General features: G+C 44.9%; 1 protein-coding gene across 1 annotated transcript in view; it reads left to right on the top strand.

The window, feature by feature from the left end:
- spata18 (spermatogenesis associated 18) overlaps positions 1-17,430 on the top strand; it is a 57,167-nt gene that overhangs the window by 34,276 nt on the left and 5,461 nt on the right. Inside the window, exons 8-12 of the mRNA XM_055636382.1 lie at positions 3,127-3,285; positions 5,287-5,462; positions 7,994-8,117; positions 12,251-12,325; positions 17,174-17,222. Coding sequence (XP_055492357.1) covers positions 3,127-3,285; positions 5,287-5,462; positions 7,994-8,117; positions 12,251-12,325; positions 17,174-17,222 — 583 coding nt within the window. The remainder of the gene's footprint in view (positions 1-3,126; positions 3,286-5,286; positions 5,463-7,993; positions 8,118-12,250; positions 12,326-17,173; positions 17,223-17,430) is intronic.

The raw sequence follows: 17,430 nt of genomic DNA, 5'->3' as shown, positions 1-17,430 counted from the left end.
TGTATCCTTGCCTTCTAAGCCCAGCTCTTGATAGTGACCTTCAAAGCTGTCTGTCCCACTGCCTTTTAAGTTTGTGCCCAGAGGCTCATGCACAGTAAAACTCTATCCTAGTGTGACAGGATATCTGTTTCATGCTACAACTGGTAATTCTTTTCAAGTGGTGCCAAACTGCTTTCCACTGTTGCTGAATCTAAGCCAGCATTTGAAGATTTTATAGTTGTGGAGATTGTTTTAAGGCAGAAGTTGCGTGGCACTGCGGGGATGCTGGAAGGACTCTGCCCGTCGAGTGGCATCTGTGGAAAGAGAAACCAGTCAATATTTCTGCCCGACTACCTTTCACTAGAAGCTAGAATAGATGTTGATTACATGAACTCTTAAAAACATGTTTTACTGCTCATCAAACAAATGGGTTGAGGTGGAATATGGTGATGAGAGCACACAGCAGGTTTCAACCTTGACCAACCCGAGAGGGGTTCATAATTTGTAGATTTCTAACCTGATCCACTTGACATTTTTCCAGATTAAGACACTGATTGGTGAATGGTACTGAAATTAAATTGGCGGAAAGAGCTGCACATCCGATAATAATTGCTATGGTGTGTTATTTAATCTTAGAAGTCCTAGCAAGTGATCTTTGCTGAGTTTTATTATATAGCTTTAGAGTCAGACTGCAGGGAAACAGCCGGAAATTGGCTCAATCTGCCCGTGCTGACCAAGATGCCCCATCTAAACTAACCCCACCTGCCTGCCTTTGATCCATTTCCTTCTTAACCTTTCCGATCCATGTATCTATCCAAATGCCTTTCAGAATTTGTTATAGTACATGCCTCAACCATCTCCTCTGGCAGCTTGTTCTATAGACACATCACCCTCTGTGTACAATTGCAAGCTGTGTTGATATTTGGGTTTGGAAACTGAGAATTTGTGTCTACTATATATATATATATATATTTTTTTTTTAAAGTCACCCCCTCCTTATCACTTCCACAATTGCTTGACGGTCGGACGCTCTAGTTTGGGTATTCAATCAGTGAGTTCTTTGTTCTAGTGCAGTGGCACAGAGGTGGAATTGCTGCCTTACAGTGCCAGAGACCTGGGTTCGATCCTGACTACGGGTGTTATTTGTATGGAATTTGTACGTTCTACCTGTGAACACGTGGGTTTTCCCCAGGTGCTCTGGTTTCCTCCCACATTCAAAAATGTTTGTTTTGTAGGTTAATTGGCTTCTGTAAATTGTCTCTAGTGTATAGGATAGAACTAGTGTAGGGGTGATCTCTGGATGGTGTGGGCCGAACTGCCGAAGGTCCTGTTTCCATGCTGTATCTCGAAACTAAACATATTGAGTACATCCCGAGATCTGCTTTAATATACAGTGAACAGGAATACTGGTTTACACTGCCTAATGTCCTTAAGACACGCTCTCAAGATATGTCCCAAATAATTTGTGAGCAAGTTTGGGGATGGGATCGAGGCAGCTTCTTGTCGTGGGTGTGTAAGTGGTATTAGGTGCAGGGAGCAGTTGGGCACATTTGGATTGTTTTCTCTGGAATGCTGAAGGTTGCAGGAAGACCTGATCAAAGTATATAAAATTATGAGAGGTGGTTGAGGCAGATGGATTAGTGGCACTTAAAGGACTTTTGGATAGGCATATGGATATGGAGGGATATGGGTTATGTGCAGGAGATGAATTATGGTCTCGGCCTCTTGTTCGGCATGGCCATTGCGTGGTGAAGGGCCTGTTCTTGTGCTGTACTGTTCTATGTTCAATGTAAGTGGAACTCGCTTGTTGCGGAGGTGTCGGTTGATCTAAGGAGGCCTTTTGAGCACAGCCTTTCAATCAAGGGAACATGCGATTGTGGTATGAAAGTTAAATGATCAATCACAACCAAATTAATGAACAAACTATTTTCTCCAACTGGCAGAAGACAGGTATGTCTTGCTGCTCAATGTTTCTCTTCTCCCCATGTTCGCTCTTGTTTCCTCTTGGAGTATCTGTTTTTTTGAACAGGAGTTTATGTACAGAATCGTTACAGTCCTTTTCTGATGTGTATATTTTTGAGACGGGAGGGGCTCTCCTACCAAACCAATTGAAGTGGGAAACAAAATTAAATTGCAGATTTCCTTTTCTCTGTATTTTTTAAAGATTGCGTGTATGCTGCGAAGGCCGACCACAGAAAGAATATGCAGAAAATGAACGTTTTTTTTTTTTTAAAATGTTGTTGGCTGTGTTACAAAGATAACTTTCTCTCCTTTAACTCGCTCAAATGCAAGATTTTTATACTTATACCTATTTATCTAGACTTTGTTTTGCCAGCATTTATTTCTAGAAAAAAAATTGGATGCATTGGCATGAGAAGGCCATGGCATGGTTTTGCAGGCAGGTGGGACTTCCTATTTATCGGACTTGTAGGGCCGAGATTGTCCTGTTTTTGCTGTAGTGTTATTGGTTATATGGTTATATCAGTTGCTGTGTTTGCCTTATCGCAGTACCAATGTCTTGAACATATTGCTGGTCAGTGGGAAATGCCAAGGTTTAGACCCAGCGACAGTGGAAACCCGGGTGACGTATTTCCAAGACTGTGTGTATGCAGTTTGGAGGGGTTCCCATGTACCCTGTTACCATTATCCTTGGAGGTGGAGGCTGTGGATTTGGGAGGTGCTGATGGGGTTGCCTGTATTTTGTAGATGGTGCTCACTGCAGCTAGTGTGATAGTGGAAGGAGTTTAGCAGGGTCAATAAGTGCAAAGCAAGTAGGCTGCTCTGGGAACTGGATGATGTTGGTCTTCTTCAGTGTGTTGGTGCAGACCCTATTCTCCCAACAGCTTTACAGGCTTCTTTGTAGTGCTGACGAAGGGCCTCCAACCTGAAACGACAACTGTTGCCCTTCCTGCAGATACAGCCTGACCTGTGAGTATTTCCTCCATTCTCTGTTTTCGTTTTGACCACTCCCCTTCTTATGAGGATGGTGCTTTCTAACCCGAGAGAGAAGCACAGAAGTGAATGAGCTGCTTGTTTAAACTCCAATCAATGTCTGTTAAGGCAAACATGTAAACAAAATGAAATGACTTGCTCCGGTTCGCATAGCACTGTAATAATTGTGTCTAATCTGATTGCTTCTGAATTTAGGAGGCATTCCAAGCTGCGAAAATGGCATTCCGACAGTTCAAACTCCGAGTACGGAAAACATTATCGCCTTCGCATCGTGGGCCAGAGTCGCTGGATGACACTGTGATTGATTACATCATTCGCAACCTGGACCTCTATGACGTCCAGTCTAGCATTAATGTATGTATCCATGAAGCACGTGTCAATGTTACCGTAGGTTCCAGTTTTTGCTGCTGATTCCATTAATTATATGTGCACCATTTTTTGAGTGAGACAAATTAGTTTAGCTGAATCATTTATGCCAACAATATACTGGAACTGGAGAAAGCTCTCAGTATTTCTGAACCTTTTGCACTCAATTTATGTTTAATATAATATTAGAATTTGTGCAGATTAAAACCTCTTCAGGATTTGCAGACGCACCCACCTGTGCCTGCAAAGCTGATCTTCTCACACCAGCGCAATAAAAACGTTAAAATGATTAATGAGAAAAAACTAGGATGGAAGTAATAGTTCTTTTGTGTACATTAAATGTGCATGCACAACCATTGATTTGTCCCACCCCTACCTCTCTTCCAGCTTTCTCTGCCCCCCCACCCCCACAATCCTTCTGAAGAAGAGTCCTGATACAAAACATCACCTACCCATGTCCTCCAGAGATGTTGACCCACCGAGTTACTCCAGCATTTTGTGTTGTACACAATGACTTCAGTATTTTAAAAGATGTTAATTGGCCCATTAGAAAAGCGAGATTAACGTATTGGATGCATTATCCATTTGCATACAATACCACGGGCGACGCATTGGCACCAGCAGCAGAGTTGCTGTCTTACAGCGCCAGAGACCTAGATTCAATCCTGTCTACGGGTGCTGTCAGTACGGAGTTTGTACGTTCTCCCTGTGACCGCACGAGTTTCCTCTGGGTTCTCTGCTCTCCTCCCACATTCCAAAGATGTACAGGTTTGTAGGCCAATTGGCTTCTGTAAATTGTCCCTAGTGTGTAGGATAGAACTAGTGTACATGTCGGTGTGGACTCGATGGGCTGAAGGGCCTGTTTCCACGTTGTATCTCTAAAAATAAAACTGGTGATAGCAACGTTTAGTGGACCAGAAACTGATGCCATTAACGGTCCACTAAAGGTGTGCTTTGTCCATGCTATGTCCCGCTGTTCAAAATTGATCCCTGAGGTGTCAGGGTTACTGGCCAGTCACACGTTTGTAGCTCCTGGAATAGGAAATTCATCTTGAAAATGTGGTTGGGAAGGTGATTGGAGCTTGAACAAGGTCTTGATGGAATGTCTGCTGTCAGATTGTCAGTGGGTGTGATTCGACACAACGTTACAGAATGGATGCCCGAAGAGAACAGGTATATTCAATACCTGGGTCAGATCCCTGGTGCTACATTGATACTCCAATATAAAACATTGCTCCAGGAGTGACCAGCACCTGATGCTACATGGAATAACATGCTCTAATTTGCTGGTGGTAGGAATTATTGCTTCTCCTGAGCAAGATGGAGTGCTGTAGGAGGGACAAATGGAACACAGTTCCCATCTGCATTATATTGTCTGGGGTACCTCTTCCATTTTAATTGGGCTCCCAGCTCCACATGGTGATACACTTGGCCCCAACATTTGCTGCCATAATAAAAGAGATGCTTGTTCCCCATATTTAAATAATAAACTCACCATCTTGCATAACTATCCTCTCCCATACATTGTAGTGAGATTAGAATCAGAGCGAGGGTTTTTAATGTATAACATGAAAATACAATATAACCACATGCACACTTCATTGTCACCATTTATAAAACCACATTAGCATTGTTTTATGATAATCATAGTCAGGACTAAATGCTGGCAGTTTACCAACATTAAACTAAGATTCTTTCCTTGTCCTGAATAACATTTAGGTATTGGGGCATGCACTCTATTTTAACTTGTTAAGTAAAGTTTTCAATTTTAACTCCTCTTTGAAATAGTGAATGTCCTTTCTCTAGCAGCATGCTCTCAACATTTCTAAAATTACATATTAGCCAATGTCTCTGACTGATCTGTGATCGGATGACGATGTGATATCAGGGGCGATTGATTTGTCAGGTGATTTATGGGACTTTTCTGGCGGATCGGACATATTTTGCTGCAGAATCGGTCATTAAAACGAGCAACTTGTGTTTCAACAGGATGTGATCCGTAGCATTAGCGTTCATCCAAAGATCTCCATCCCAATCGAAGTTGACTTTATATTGATCAGCAGTTTTATCCGTGAAATTTGTCGCGTAGCCTTTGCCATGCAGACACTGGATCCCCCCCTTGACATCGCCTTCACTGCCGATGGTGAACTCTTCAATGAGAATAAGTAAGAGTGCCTTCAATTGTATCACAACAACAAACTGCATTTATGAAGCATCTGTAACATAGCAAAACATCCAAAGGCAGCTGTTGGGGTGCATTGTTGAATAGAAAAATCCAGGTGGGGCCTGTGTAGATGGGCGTGTGGGCAAGTTGGGCGGAAGGGCCTGTTTCTACCCGGTATGACCTTATGACTCTAAATACTTGTTCAGAAGTAGAGTATAAGAAGTACCATGAAGGAGTCGAGAGTTACTGTGGCGAGGTTGGGAAAAGGATACTTTAACTTCGTGATAAGAGTTGAAAACCAGACCAGTCATGGATCCATTAAAAACAGTGATGAAGTGTTCAGATTTAGTAGAAAGATGGTTATTGTTTGTACTAGAGATGGTTTTCTTCTTCTTGCGAATGAAACGCAAACCAAAGGAATAGTTAGATCTCAAGCCGGGTGTTGAGCAGCCAGGTTGTTGTCTCTGTGTCAATGTCTGCCAGGCCCTGAGCTCCATTTGGTGGGTGGTAGAGCGGGCACCCAGAGATGACCTGGTTGCCTCTCTGTTCTGCTCCGCATTCACAGGCTGGGCTCTGGTGGAGTCCCCATCTCCACATGCTGGCATTGAAACGCCCAACTCCAGTACGAAGTCTGCTGAGCTTCACCCATGCTCCTCTGGGGAGTTTGGACCCTGGACAGCTTTTATCTGGTGAAGAGATGTAGCTGTGTAATGGAGATGAGGTTGCCTTCCACTCCTGTGACTACTTGGTGGCTACTAGAGATGGGTGAAGATGTTCGAAAGGGCTAAGACTATTTGAAAAGTATAGTTTGGAAACAGAGACAATAATTCACTTGGAGCCATTATAGGTTAACATGTGGTGAGTGAGGGAGACTTGATGTGAGTTCAGACATTGGATCATCCGAAATGTTGCTTTCCAAATTTCTGGACAGTAGAATGAGTGGGTGTTTTATGAGATTTAATGATACTACCAGGTCTAGCAGTGTCAAAGGCATATATGAAGGTTTCTCCAGCAAATGGCAGTATTAATGGGGTAGGTGAGCGGACCAGATCCATTCATTCATTCATTAGCGACGCAGTGGTGCTGGTTTGTGACGGGCATGGTGACGGATGCACCACACATCTCTGTCCAGAGCTTTGTTTGGATCAAAGGAGATGTCGAGGGAATAAAGTGCCAGGGTCAGTTGGGGCAGATGCTGATGAGAGGGAGGAATAGGATACTCGGGGACAACTGGCAATGATCATCAATGTTCAGTGAGGCCATTTCTGCTCATCCAGTAGTCAAGAGTTTAATGATGTTGGTGTTGTACGGTTGCAACTCGACCGCTGCGCCACCCACCGTGCCACCAACTTATTATCAACTTTATTTTCAAGGTTGCTTATAGGTTTCTTAGTAACATATTTCCAAATTGCAGTATTTATCCCCACAATCACCAGCATACAATGACAGCCAAGTGTATAATTAAAACTAGATCCGGCTAGTAGTGCACAAAATTAACAGAGTCAAAAAGCAACGGTCAGCAAATCTCAAGGCTGCCACAACTCAGCGCGGTGGTGCAGCGGTAGAGTTGCTGCCTTACAGCACCAGGGACCCGGGTTCAATCCCGACTCCAGGTGTTTGTCTGCGCAGAGTTTGTACATTCTCCCAGTGACTGCGTGGGTTTTCTCCGGGTGCTCTGGTCTCCTCCCACATTCCAAAGACGTACATGTTTGTAGGTTAATTGGCTTCTATAAATTTTAAATTGTCCCCTAGTGTGTAGGATACTGTTGGTGTAGGGGGATGGCTGGTTGGTGCAGAGTCTGTGGGCGGCCTGTTTCCGTGCTGCATCTTTAAACTACAAAAAAACGAACTAAACTAAACTCTGACATTGATTTGCTGAGGCGTGCTTTGGAAACCCATTTATATTATGGCCTGTTTCTGTACTGAACACTCGGCCTGTTTCTGTCAGGCCATCTGTCTACACCAGTGTTTGTGCTCCATAGGAATCTCTACCCACGCAGTCTTTTTTTGTCTCACCCTGTCAGCACATTCTCCCATTCCTTTCTTCTTCGTGTGTTTATTGAGTTGCTCTTAAGTGCCCACTTGTGGTGGCAACAGGAATAGGTCACTCAGCTTGAACCGGTTGAGTTGTAATAACCTCATCTTATGTCCATATACTTCGAAATGGACTCTTGCTACACCTATGCCTCGTTGAAACCTAGCAATGTCAAAATGAAAATGATTGAACAAAGACGCTTCTCCTGAATTCCACACTGAGTACTGGTGCACTAAGCTTTAGTTTAGTTTCTTGTCATGTGTAGCAAAGTACAGGGAAAAGCATTTGCTGCACGCTAACCAGTCGGGGGAAAGACAATACATGCTTACAACCAAGCCATCCACAAGGTACAGATATGTGATAACGGGAATAGCTTTTAGTGCAAGGTAAAATCCAGTTTGAAAATAGTCTGAGGTTTATATTCATGCTTGGTGCTGTTCTTCCTGCAACTATTATCATGCCTCTGGATTAACAATTTTCCCTCCCCTCCTTTCCAGGTATCGCCGCAGTTACGACTCTGACTTCACTGCTCCCCTGGTGGTTTATCACACCTGGCCAGCCCTGGTAGAAAATGGCATTGTCATTGTCAAGGGAGAGGCATTCACAAAGAGAGGAGCTCTGGTAAGCAGGATAGTTGCTTGATGATGAACGGCTGAGTGTGACCTACACATGACTCCCATCACTCCATACCCTTGTCGCTCTCTACCTCTATCCTACTCCCTCACTCTGACTCTCCAGGATTTCCGCACTCGTCCCCAGAGCTGACCACTTCACACCATTCATTTCCTTTGCTCCAATGTTAGACTGTGCTTTCACCTCCTGTAAACATAGATAATAGGTGCAGGAGGAGGCCATTCAGCCCTTTGAGCCGGCATCGCCATTCAATAAGATCATGCGTGCTCAGTGCCTGTGCTGCGCAGCTGACAGACGTCTGGACTGACATCTTCAACCTGTCACTTGCCCAAGCAGTTGTCCCCACTTGCCTTAAAGCCACCTCCATCGTGCCAGTGCCAAAACACTCCACTGCGGCAAGCCTCAACGACTTCCGCCCAGTTGCACTTACCCCCATCATCACCAAGTGCTTCGAGAGGCTGGTCCTGGCACACCTCAAAAGCTGCCTACCCCCCACACTGGATCCCTATCAGTTTGCCTACCGCAAGAACAGGAGTACGGAGGATGCCATCTCAACGGCACTTCACTCCGCCCTCTCCCACCTTGACAACAGAGACACTTATGTAAGAATGCTGTTCATCGATTACAGCTCAGCATTCAACACCATTATTCCATCAAAACTGATCACCAAACTCGGTAACCTGGGCATCGACCCCTCCCTCTGCAACTGGATACTGGACTTTCTAACCAACAGACCCCAGCCTGTGAGGTTAGACAAGCACACCTCTTCAACCCTCACCCTGAACACCGGCGTTCCTCAGGGCTGTGTGCTGAGCCCCCTCCTCTACTCCCTCTTCACCTATGACTGCACACCTGTACATGGTACTAACACCATCATCAAGTATGCAGATGATACAACGGTGATTGGCCTCATCAGCAACAACGATGAGCTGGCCTACAGGGAGGAGGTCCAGCACTTAGCAGCATGGTGCGCTGACAACAACCTGGCCCTTAACTCCAAGAAGACCAAGGAGCTCATTGTAGACTTCAGGAAGTCCAGAGGCGGCACGCACACTCCCATCCACATTAACGGGACGGAGGTGGAAAGTGTTTCTAGCTTCAGGTTCCTGGGAGTCAACATCTCCGATGACCTCTCTTGGACCCACAATACCTCTACTCTGATCAAGAAGGCTCATCAGCGTCTCTTCTTCCTGAGGAGACTGAAGAAGGTCCATCTGTCTCCTCAGATCCTGGTGAACTTCTACCGCTGCACCATCGAGAGCATCCTTACCAACTGCATCACAGTATGGTATGGCAACTGCTCAGTCTCCGACCGGAAGGCATTGCAGAGGGTGGTGAAAATTGCCCAACGCATCACCGGTTCCACGCTCCCCTCCATTGAGTCTGTCCAAAGCAAGCGCTGTCTGCGGAGGGTGCTCAGCATCGCCAAGGACTGCTCTCACCCCAACCATGGACTGTTTACCCTCCTACCATCCGGGAGGCGCTACAGGTCTCTCCGTTGCCGAACCAGCAGGTCGAGGAACAGCTTCTTTCCGGCCGCTGTCACTCTACTAAACAACGTACCTCGGTGACTGCCAACCCCCCACCCTCACCCCCCCCCCCCCCCCCCCCCCCCCCCCACCCCCCACCCCCCCCCCCACCCCCCCCCCCCCCCCCCCCCCCCCCCCCCCCCCCCCCCCCCCCCCCCCCCCACCCCCCCCCCCCCCCCCCCCCCCCCCCGGACACGGACATTATTATTATATATATTTTTTTTAATTCAAATCGTTTGCTATGTCGCTCTTCAAGGGAGATGCTAAATGCATTTCGTTGTCTCTGTACTGTACACTGACAATGACAATTAAAATTGAATCTGAATCTGAATGGCTGGTCATCCAAAATCAGTACCCCGTTCCTGCTTTCTCCTCAAATCCCTTGATTCCATTAGCCCTAATAGACATGCCTAACCCTATCTCTTGAATACATCCTGGGTCCTAAGCTGCAGAATTCTCTCCCTAAACCCGTCTGCCATGCTCTCCTTTTACTGTGGAACATTATATCTCTGAACACTTGTCTTATCATCCCCATACGTGGGGCAGCAGGAACTTTTCCCGTGAATTTCTCCAGTGAATGGCCTGGAATATTTTATTGCATTAAGAGGACTAAAGGTCATTGTTGCAGCCTCTGTCTGACTTGAGACTGCCGACTTTTTAATGTATATGACTTATTCAGTTTAAGATGATTTAAAACGTTTCATTTCCTGAGAATATCCAGCAAACAGACAATGCAAGTGACATGTTAGCTTGAATCTCTAGTCTGAGATGACCCAAATTGATAATTGGTTAATCATCAGCGATCTCAAATGGGTAACTTTGTAGATAACAACATCTGGAATGATATTTTGGGTAAGCCACATCTGCTGCTATCTTGTTCCTCATTAACTCCATATTTTTCCATTATCTTGGTAGCAAGTCACAAGATTCAATTATTACTGCTTGCTTTGTAAATAAATTAAACCTGATGGTTATTTGCTTCACAATCGTGATCTGATCTCAAAGAGCAGATGTGAACTTTGTGTGCAGTACATTTATATAATAATAATAAAATTGGCTTTTTATAAATGTGTTACCTTCTGCTGTAACTTAGCAAGCCTGGTGTGGGCTGAGTATTCCTCATCTTTAATGCAATATACTGGGACCTTGCAACTGTTCTCAGCAATTTTGGCTGATCTGAAGGAATAGTCACCGTTATTTCAGTGGCTCTGATGAAGAATTCAATAGGCTTTCATACTTTTAGTTTAGTTTAGAGATACAGTGTGTAAACATGCCCTTCAGCCCACTGAGTCTGCACCGACCACAATCACCTGTACACTCATTTTATCCTACGCACTGGGGACAATTTACAAAAGCCAATTAATCTACAAACCTGCACATCTTTGGAATGTGGGAGAATACCGGAGCACCTGGAGAAAACTCATGCGGTCACAGAGAGAATGTACTAACACTATATACGGACAGCACCCATAGTCAGGATTGAACCCAGGTCTCTGGTGCTGTAAGGCAGCAACTCTACCTCTGCGCTACTGTGCTGCCACTTAGTGATCACAGAACGGAGATCTCACTTATTTAAAACAAATTCCTCGTGTATCATAAGGGGCTGTCCCACTGCGGTGACCTAAGAGTTACGAAGAGTGCCTTCGTCCTTCAAGCTCGTGGAAAACCGTGAGCTGGATCGACCAACCGCACACACAAACACATCGCAAAGGCGGGGTCCAGGGAAAGTGGGGGAGCGCTGTCTGAAATTCACACCCGCGATGAACAGGAAGGTAAAAGACGTCTGCACAGTGTAGGGTAAGTCCTTTAGAGAGCGCGGAGGAGGGGGGGAAGAGAAGGGGAAACTCCAATGAGCCAATCAAAATGCTCGGTCAGAGAAGGAGATTGTCTACGGCTGCCCTCGTCTGCCTGTAAATAAATAGTGACCCCACTCCACTGCACTACGAGTCAAAAAGAACCATGCCGACCAAATTTTACTCGCGGAAAATTTTTCAACATTCTGAAAAGTTTTCCGCGAATTAGCTGAGGCAACGAGTATTCGGGAACATCCCTCGGGCATGGAGGAGAGTTCCAGTGACCTCGTGTCGACCATGCTGCGAGTTGGAGTCGAGGGCAAACTCGTCTAAAATTTAGTTACAGGCAGTCGATTGCAGCCGTAGGCAATCTCCTTCGCTGACCGGGCATTTTGATTGGCTCATTGAAGTTTTCAGGACCAGGGAAAACCATCCGGTAGGTAAAATGCCCACTAAACTTTTACTTCTTAACACTAAACTTTATTATACTTCTTAAAAGTGTCCCCACTCCTCCTTCTTTTCTCCCTCTCTCTCCCCCCCCCCCCCCCCCCCCCTCTCCCTTTCTTAACTCGCAGATTAGGTCGCCGCAGTGGGACAGCCCCTTTACTGAGTATAAAACAGGAGGAGGGTGTGTATACTTCAGCCTTGCTTCTCTGACCTGTCAGGATTTCAGTGCCATTGATGTTCTTTCTTGTCGAGGGGCTTGTTCTCCGATACTTCAGAATGATGGAATTATTTGAAACATATGGCAAGCGTTTCTCTTTCTGTGTGGTAATTCTTTTGTATTTTATTGATTCAGTGGGCACCAAGTAAGAGCCAAAGCAGAAGTATCAGTCCTGTCCGTTCCCGTTCCGTCAGTCCTGCCCGCGGTCTGGTAGGTAACTTTTTTTTGTCATTGAAAGATGAACAGGCTCTTCGACCCATCAAGTCCACACTGACCATTCAATAACCCACTTTCCTCCCTACATATTAGGGGCAATTCTACAGAGGCCAATTAACCTACAAACCCATGTCTATGGGATGTGGGAGGAGACCGGAGCACCCGGAGAAAACCCATGCAGTCACAGGGAGAAAGTGCGAAGTCCACACAGACAGCACCCGAGGTCAGGATCGAACCCGGGTCTCTGGCGCTGTGCGGCAGCAGCTCTACTGGCTGTGCCACTGTATAGCCCCTACCATGAAGACGGGTTGGCCTGGGGGGAACATAGAAACATAGAAAATAGGTGCAGGAGTAGGCTATTTGGCCCTTCGAGCCTGCACCGCCATTCAATATGATCATGGCTGATCATCCCTCAGTATCCCGTACCTGCCTTCTCTCCATACCCCCTGATCCCTTTAGCCACAAGGGCCACATCTAACTCCCTCTTAAATATAGCCAATGAACTGGCCTTAACTATCTTCTGTGGCAGAGAGTTCCAGAGATTCACCACTCTCTGCGTGAAAAATGTTTTTCTCATCTCGGTTCTAAAGGATTTCCTCTCTATCCTTAAGCTGTGACCCCTTGTCCTGGACTTCCCCAACATCGGGAACAATCTTCCTACATCCAGCCTGTCCAATCCCTTAAGAATTTTGTAAGTTTCTATAAGATACCCCCCCCCCCCTAAATTCTAGCGAGTACAATCCAAGTCTATCCAGTCTTTCTTCATAAAAAATAGTCCTGACATCCCAGGAATCTACTTTGAAATGCAACCAGGTATACAACTTTAGATGCACAGGCTTTAACCAAAGCCAGATGTCAGTGTCGTACAGAATGGAAACAGGCCCTTCAACCCAACTTGCCCATGCTGACCAAGATGCCCTGCTGCACTAGTTCTGCCTGCCTGTGGTTGGGTCATATTCCTCCAAACATTTCCTATCCACGTACCTGTACCAATGTCTTTTAAATGCTGTTATTGTTCCTGCCTCAACTACCTCCTCTGGCAACTTGTTCCATACACCCACCAACTTCGTTGTGAAAATGTTAGTGCGTGCGTGTGTGTGTGTCCGTTTATTTTAATCTGTGCTCTTCCTACAGCAAATAAATGGTTTGCTCCAGTCGTTTTGACTCGATCTGTAAATCCTGCTGTATGCAGGATGTGAGTACAGATAAGGCAGTGACTTGCCATTGGCCTGGTCAGGCTGCTCTGCTCCGCAAGGCAAGAACTAGTGAGACAAATTAAATGAACAACTTGCATCATGTCCCTGTGATATGTCAAGAAAGTATTTTGTTGCCTTATCTGTGTTCGCTTCAACTCCATGTCAGTTCATTATCCAGCAATCTTGTGGCAACAAATGCAAACATTACAGTAAAAAATCAACTTCTCAATTATTTACATTGAAGACGAGCTGATTCTGTTTGTGTAAGGCTTCCATTATCCAGTGGATAAAGAGTTCTTTTAAAAGAGTTTATTCTTTTGTAAGGTACACAAAAATGCTGGAGAAACTCAGCGGATGCAGGAGCATCTATGGAGCGAAGGGAATAGGTGTATTTCCTTCGCTCCATAGATGCTGCGGCACCCGCTGAGTTTCTCCAGCATTTTTATGTACCTTCGATTTTCCAGCATCTGCAGTTCCTTCTTGAACACTTATTCTTTTGTAAATCAGCTTTGCAGTAAACTGGAACTGCAAGGGACATATTATTTATTGCTTTTCATTCTCCACTTCTCTCTGCAATTGTTGTCTATTCAATTCCTGTTAATAGTTTACAGCTTTTACTGCACAAGGGGAACTTGCCAATTAAAGATTTTACACTTACAAATCACTTCTAAGAAACACTGGACCAAGACATTGCTGATCACGTCTCCAATTGCTGTACAGCATCGTTACCAAGGAAGCAGTGAGGAAACAGCAAAATTCAACAGGGGTCCCGTTCAATGAAATATGGAGCCTTACCAATGCTTGGTCATTCCACCAACGTAACGTCTCATAGCCTGGTTTTCCCATTGAATGCAGAACTCTGCACATTTTTGGAAAATGAACTTGTGTGGCAAAGACCTACATAATCAGAAGCACAATTGTAGAGCCCTCTGAATTGGGGATGGAATAGACATGGAGACACACATACATCGTTCCCTGAAAGTAATGTCCAGGGTGACACAGTAACGCAGCTGGACATTCGGCCCATCAAGTCTGCTCCGCCATTCAATCATGGCTGATCTATCTCTCCCTCCTAATCCCATTCTCCTGCCTTTTCCCCATAACCTCTGACAACTGTACTAATCTAGAAACTACATATCTCTGTCTCCATTGACGGCCTCCGCAGCCTTCTGTGGCAAAGATTTCCACAGAATGAATAAATTCCTCCTCATTCCTTCCTAAAGGAACGTCCTGTAATTCTGAAGCTCTGACCTCTAGTCCTAGACTCTCGCACTAATGGAAACATCCTCTCCACATCCGATCCATCCAAGCCTTTGACTATTCTGTATGTTTCAACGAGGTTCCCCCTCATTCTTCTAAACTCCAGCGAGTACAGGCCCAGTGTTGTCAAACGTTCATCATAGGTCCACTCGTACCTGGGATCATTCTTGTAATCCTCTTCTGGACCCTCTCCAGAGCCAGCACATCCTTCAACAGATGGTGCCCAAAATTGCTCACAATGTTCCACTGCTCACGAGCTGTGTGTGTGGAGATTGCAAGTCCTCCCTGTGGTCACGTGCGTTTCCTCTGTGTGTTCCATCTTCTTCCCACATCCCAATGACCTATGGCTTTGTAGGTAAATTGACCTCTGTGAACTGCATCTAATATGCAGCGAATGGATGAAAAAGTAGGATAACATAGAATTAGTTTGATCGGGTGATTTATGGTCAGCATGTAGGCTGATCGGTCTGTCTCCATGCTTTATCTCTAAACTAAACGTAACAGGTAGACCGGGTAGTGAAGAAAGCATTTGGCTTCATTGGTCAGAGCATTGAGCATTGAGTACATAAGAGTTGGGCAGAAACATCATGTAACAACTGTTCAGAACAAATTTTTTTCCCCTTGTCCCACGTGTGCCGAGGTACAGTGAAATCCAATTTATTTTTTTTGTTGCATGCTCCACCACTTCCCACACCGCTACCACTCTTGGCAGAAACATAATAAACCTTATGATTACAGTCGATCTATTGTCACAGTACCGAGATACATGATGAGGGCATAATCACGTGTGCTGAGGTACAGTGAAAAGCTTTTTTAGTGCAAGGCAGAAAAAGCCCGCAAATTCGTTGATGCAAGGATAGTCCAAGGATAGTCCATTAAAGAGGTAGATAGTAGTTCAGCACTCCTCTTTGGTTGTGCTAGGATGATTCAGTTGCCTGATAACAGCTAGGAGCAGCTTGTTGATGAAACCTTACCAGGAATATTGTGTGCAGTTCTGAAAACCTTGCTATAGGAAGGATGCCATTAAGCTCTAAAGGGGTGCAGAAAAGATTCACAAGGATCTTACGGGGACTGGAAGGAGCAACCGGGTATGCTGGGAGCTAAAGCTGACCTGACGGGCGTCAATAAAAACATGAAAGGCCGAGATAAGGTAAATGTTCAGTCTTTTTCTCAGGAGGGAGTCTAAATTTAGGTTTAAGGTGAGAGGGCAAAGATTTAAATGAGACTTTAAAGTGCAGGTTTTTACACACAGAGGGTGGTGGGTACATGGACCGAACTATCAGAGGAAATGGTAGAGGGGGGTACAATTACAATGTTTAGAAGATATTGAACAGGTAAATGGATAGGAAAGGTTAGAGGGAAATGAGCCAAATGGAAATAAATGGCACTAGGTCAGGTTGACAACTTGGTCAGCAGTTGGGCTGAAGGGCCTGTTTCTGTGCTGTATATGTCTATGAATCAATGAGTCAATAACTGTATGGATACCTGTTTCAGCGCTAGTCTCATCTATATCAATATGGATGTAACATTAATAAAAGATTGGGTAAATGTGGTGTGATTGCCAAGTCAATATTTGGGAGAGCGACTAAGGTCTTTTGTAAGTTGAGTATAGGGGGAAAAAAAACAGTAACCCCAGGGTAACCAGACATTGTTGTCTCTTAAGAACCCAGGCCGCTAGTTTCACCATGGTTGGCTATTGAATTTGACAAGCAATCGCTTTTATTAACACGGGCAATGATAGGTACTCTGTTAAACAACGCAACATACAGCCTTTACTATTTTTGGCTTGCTGTAAAAATAAAAAACTTAAAGCTATTAAAATGACCACTATTTTCTAAAATCCTGCAGGGAGATATATATTTGTTATTGCAAGTCTGGAACTCTCTAGGCCCTAACCCCTTTTCCCCATTGACACAAATGTTTTTAGTTTAGTTTAGAGATACAGCATGGAAACAGGCCCTTATGCCCACCGAGACTGGATAACTTTTGAACACCCGTTCACACTAGTTCTATGTTATTCCACTTTCTCATCTACTCTCTATACACTGGGGGCTATTACAAAGAGCCGTATTTACGGACAAACCCGCACATTTTTGTGATGTGGGAAGAAACAGAACCCAGAGGAAGCACACACGGTCACAGGGAGAACGTGCAAACTCCACGTAGACAGTACCCGGATTGAACCCAGGCTGTGAGGCAGCAGCTGTGCCACCAAATCTAACATATAACACACGATTTTCTATAAGTCGAGGTTTCTGAGAAACACAGCTATTGTATTATAGCAGAATTACCTAAATGCTTCTTGCATTTTTTTTTTTTAGCCATTTCCCATCTCAATTGTTTCACTAGATTGTGAACTGATATTTTTATGCCTTGTGTTTTCCAGTCATCTCGGAGCCGAAGCCCATCCCCCCTCAGGCGGAGCATCAGTCCCAGTGAGTGAAAAACATTTTTAATGTAACAATCTGGAATGATTTAGAGGTTTATTCACAAATATCCAATGTAACCATCAAAGTAGTGAAAGCTTCAGGCAATAGGCTGGTTAATGTGCTAGCATTAAAACTCCTTTGCATATTACTTTAATACGGGCTCTGGCCACAATGAGCTGTCACCGGCCCACTTGTTAGGGTGGGTGGAAAAGGC

Source organism: Leucoraja erinacea, chromosome 1 (assembly GCF_028641065.1).
Source record: "Leucoraja erinacea ecotype New England chromosome 1, Leri_hhj_1, whole genome shotgun sequence".
In the NCBI taxonomy this organism is placed as follows: Eukaryota; Metazoa; Chordata; class Chondrichthyes; order Rajiformes; family Rajidae; genus Leucoraja; species Leucoraja erinaceus.
This window is presented reverse-complemented; position numbering and strand designations above follow the sequence as displayed.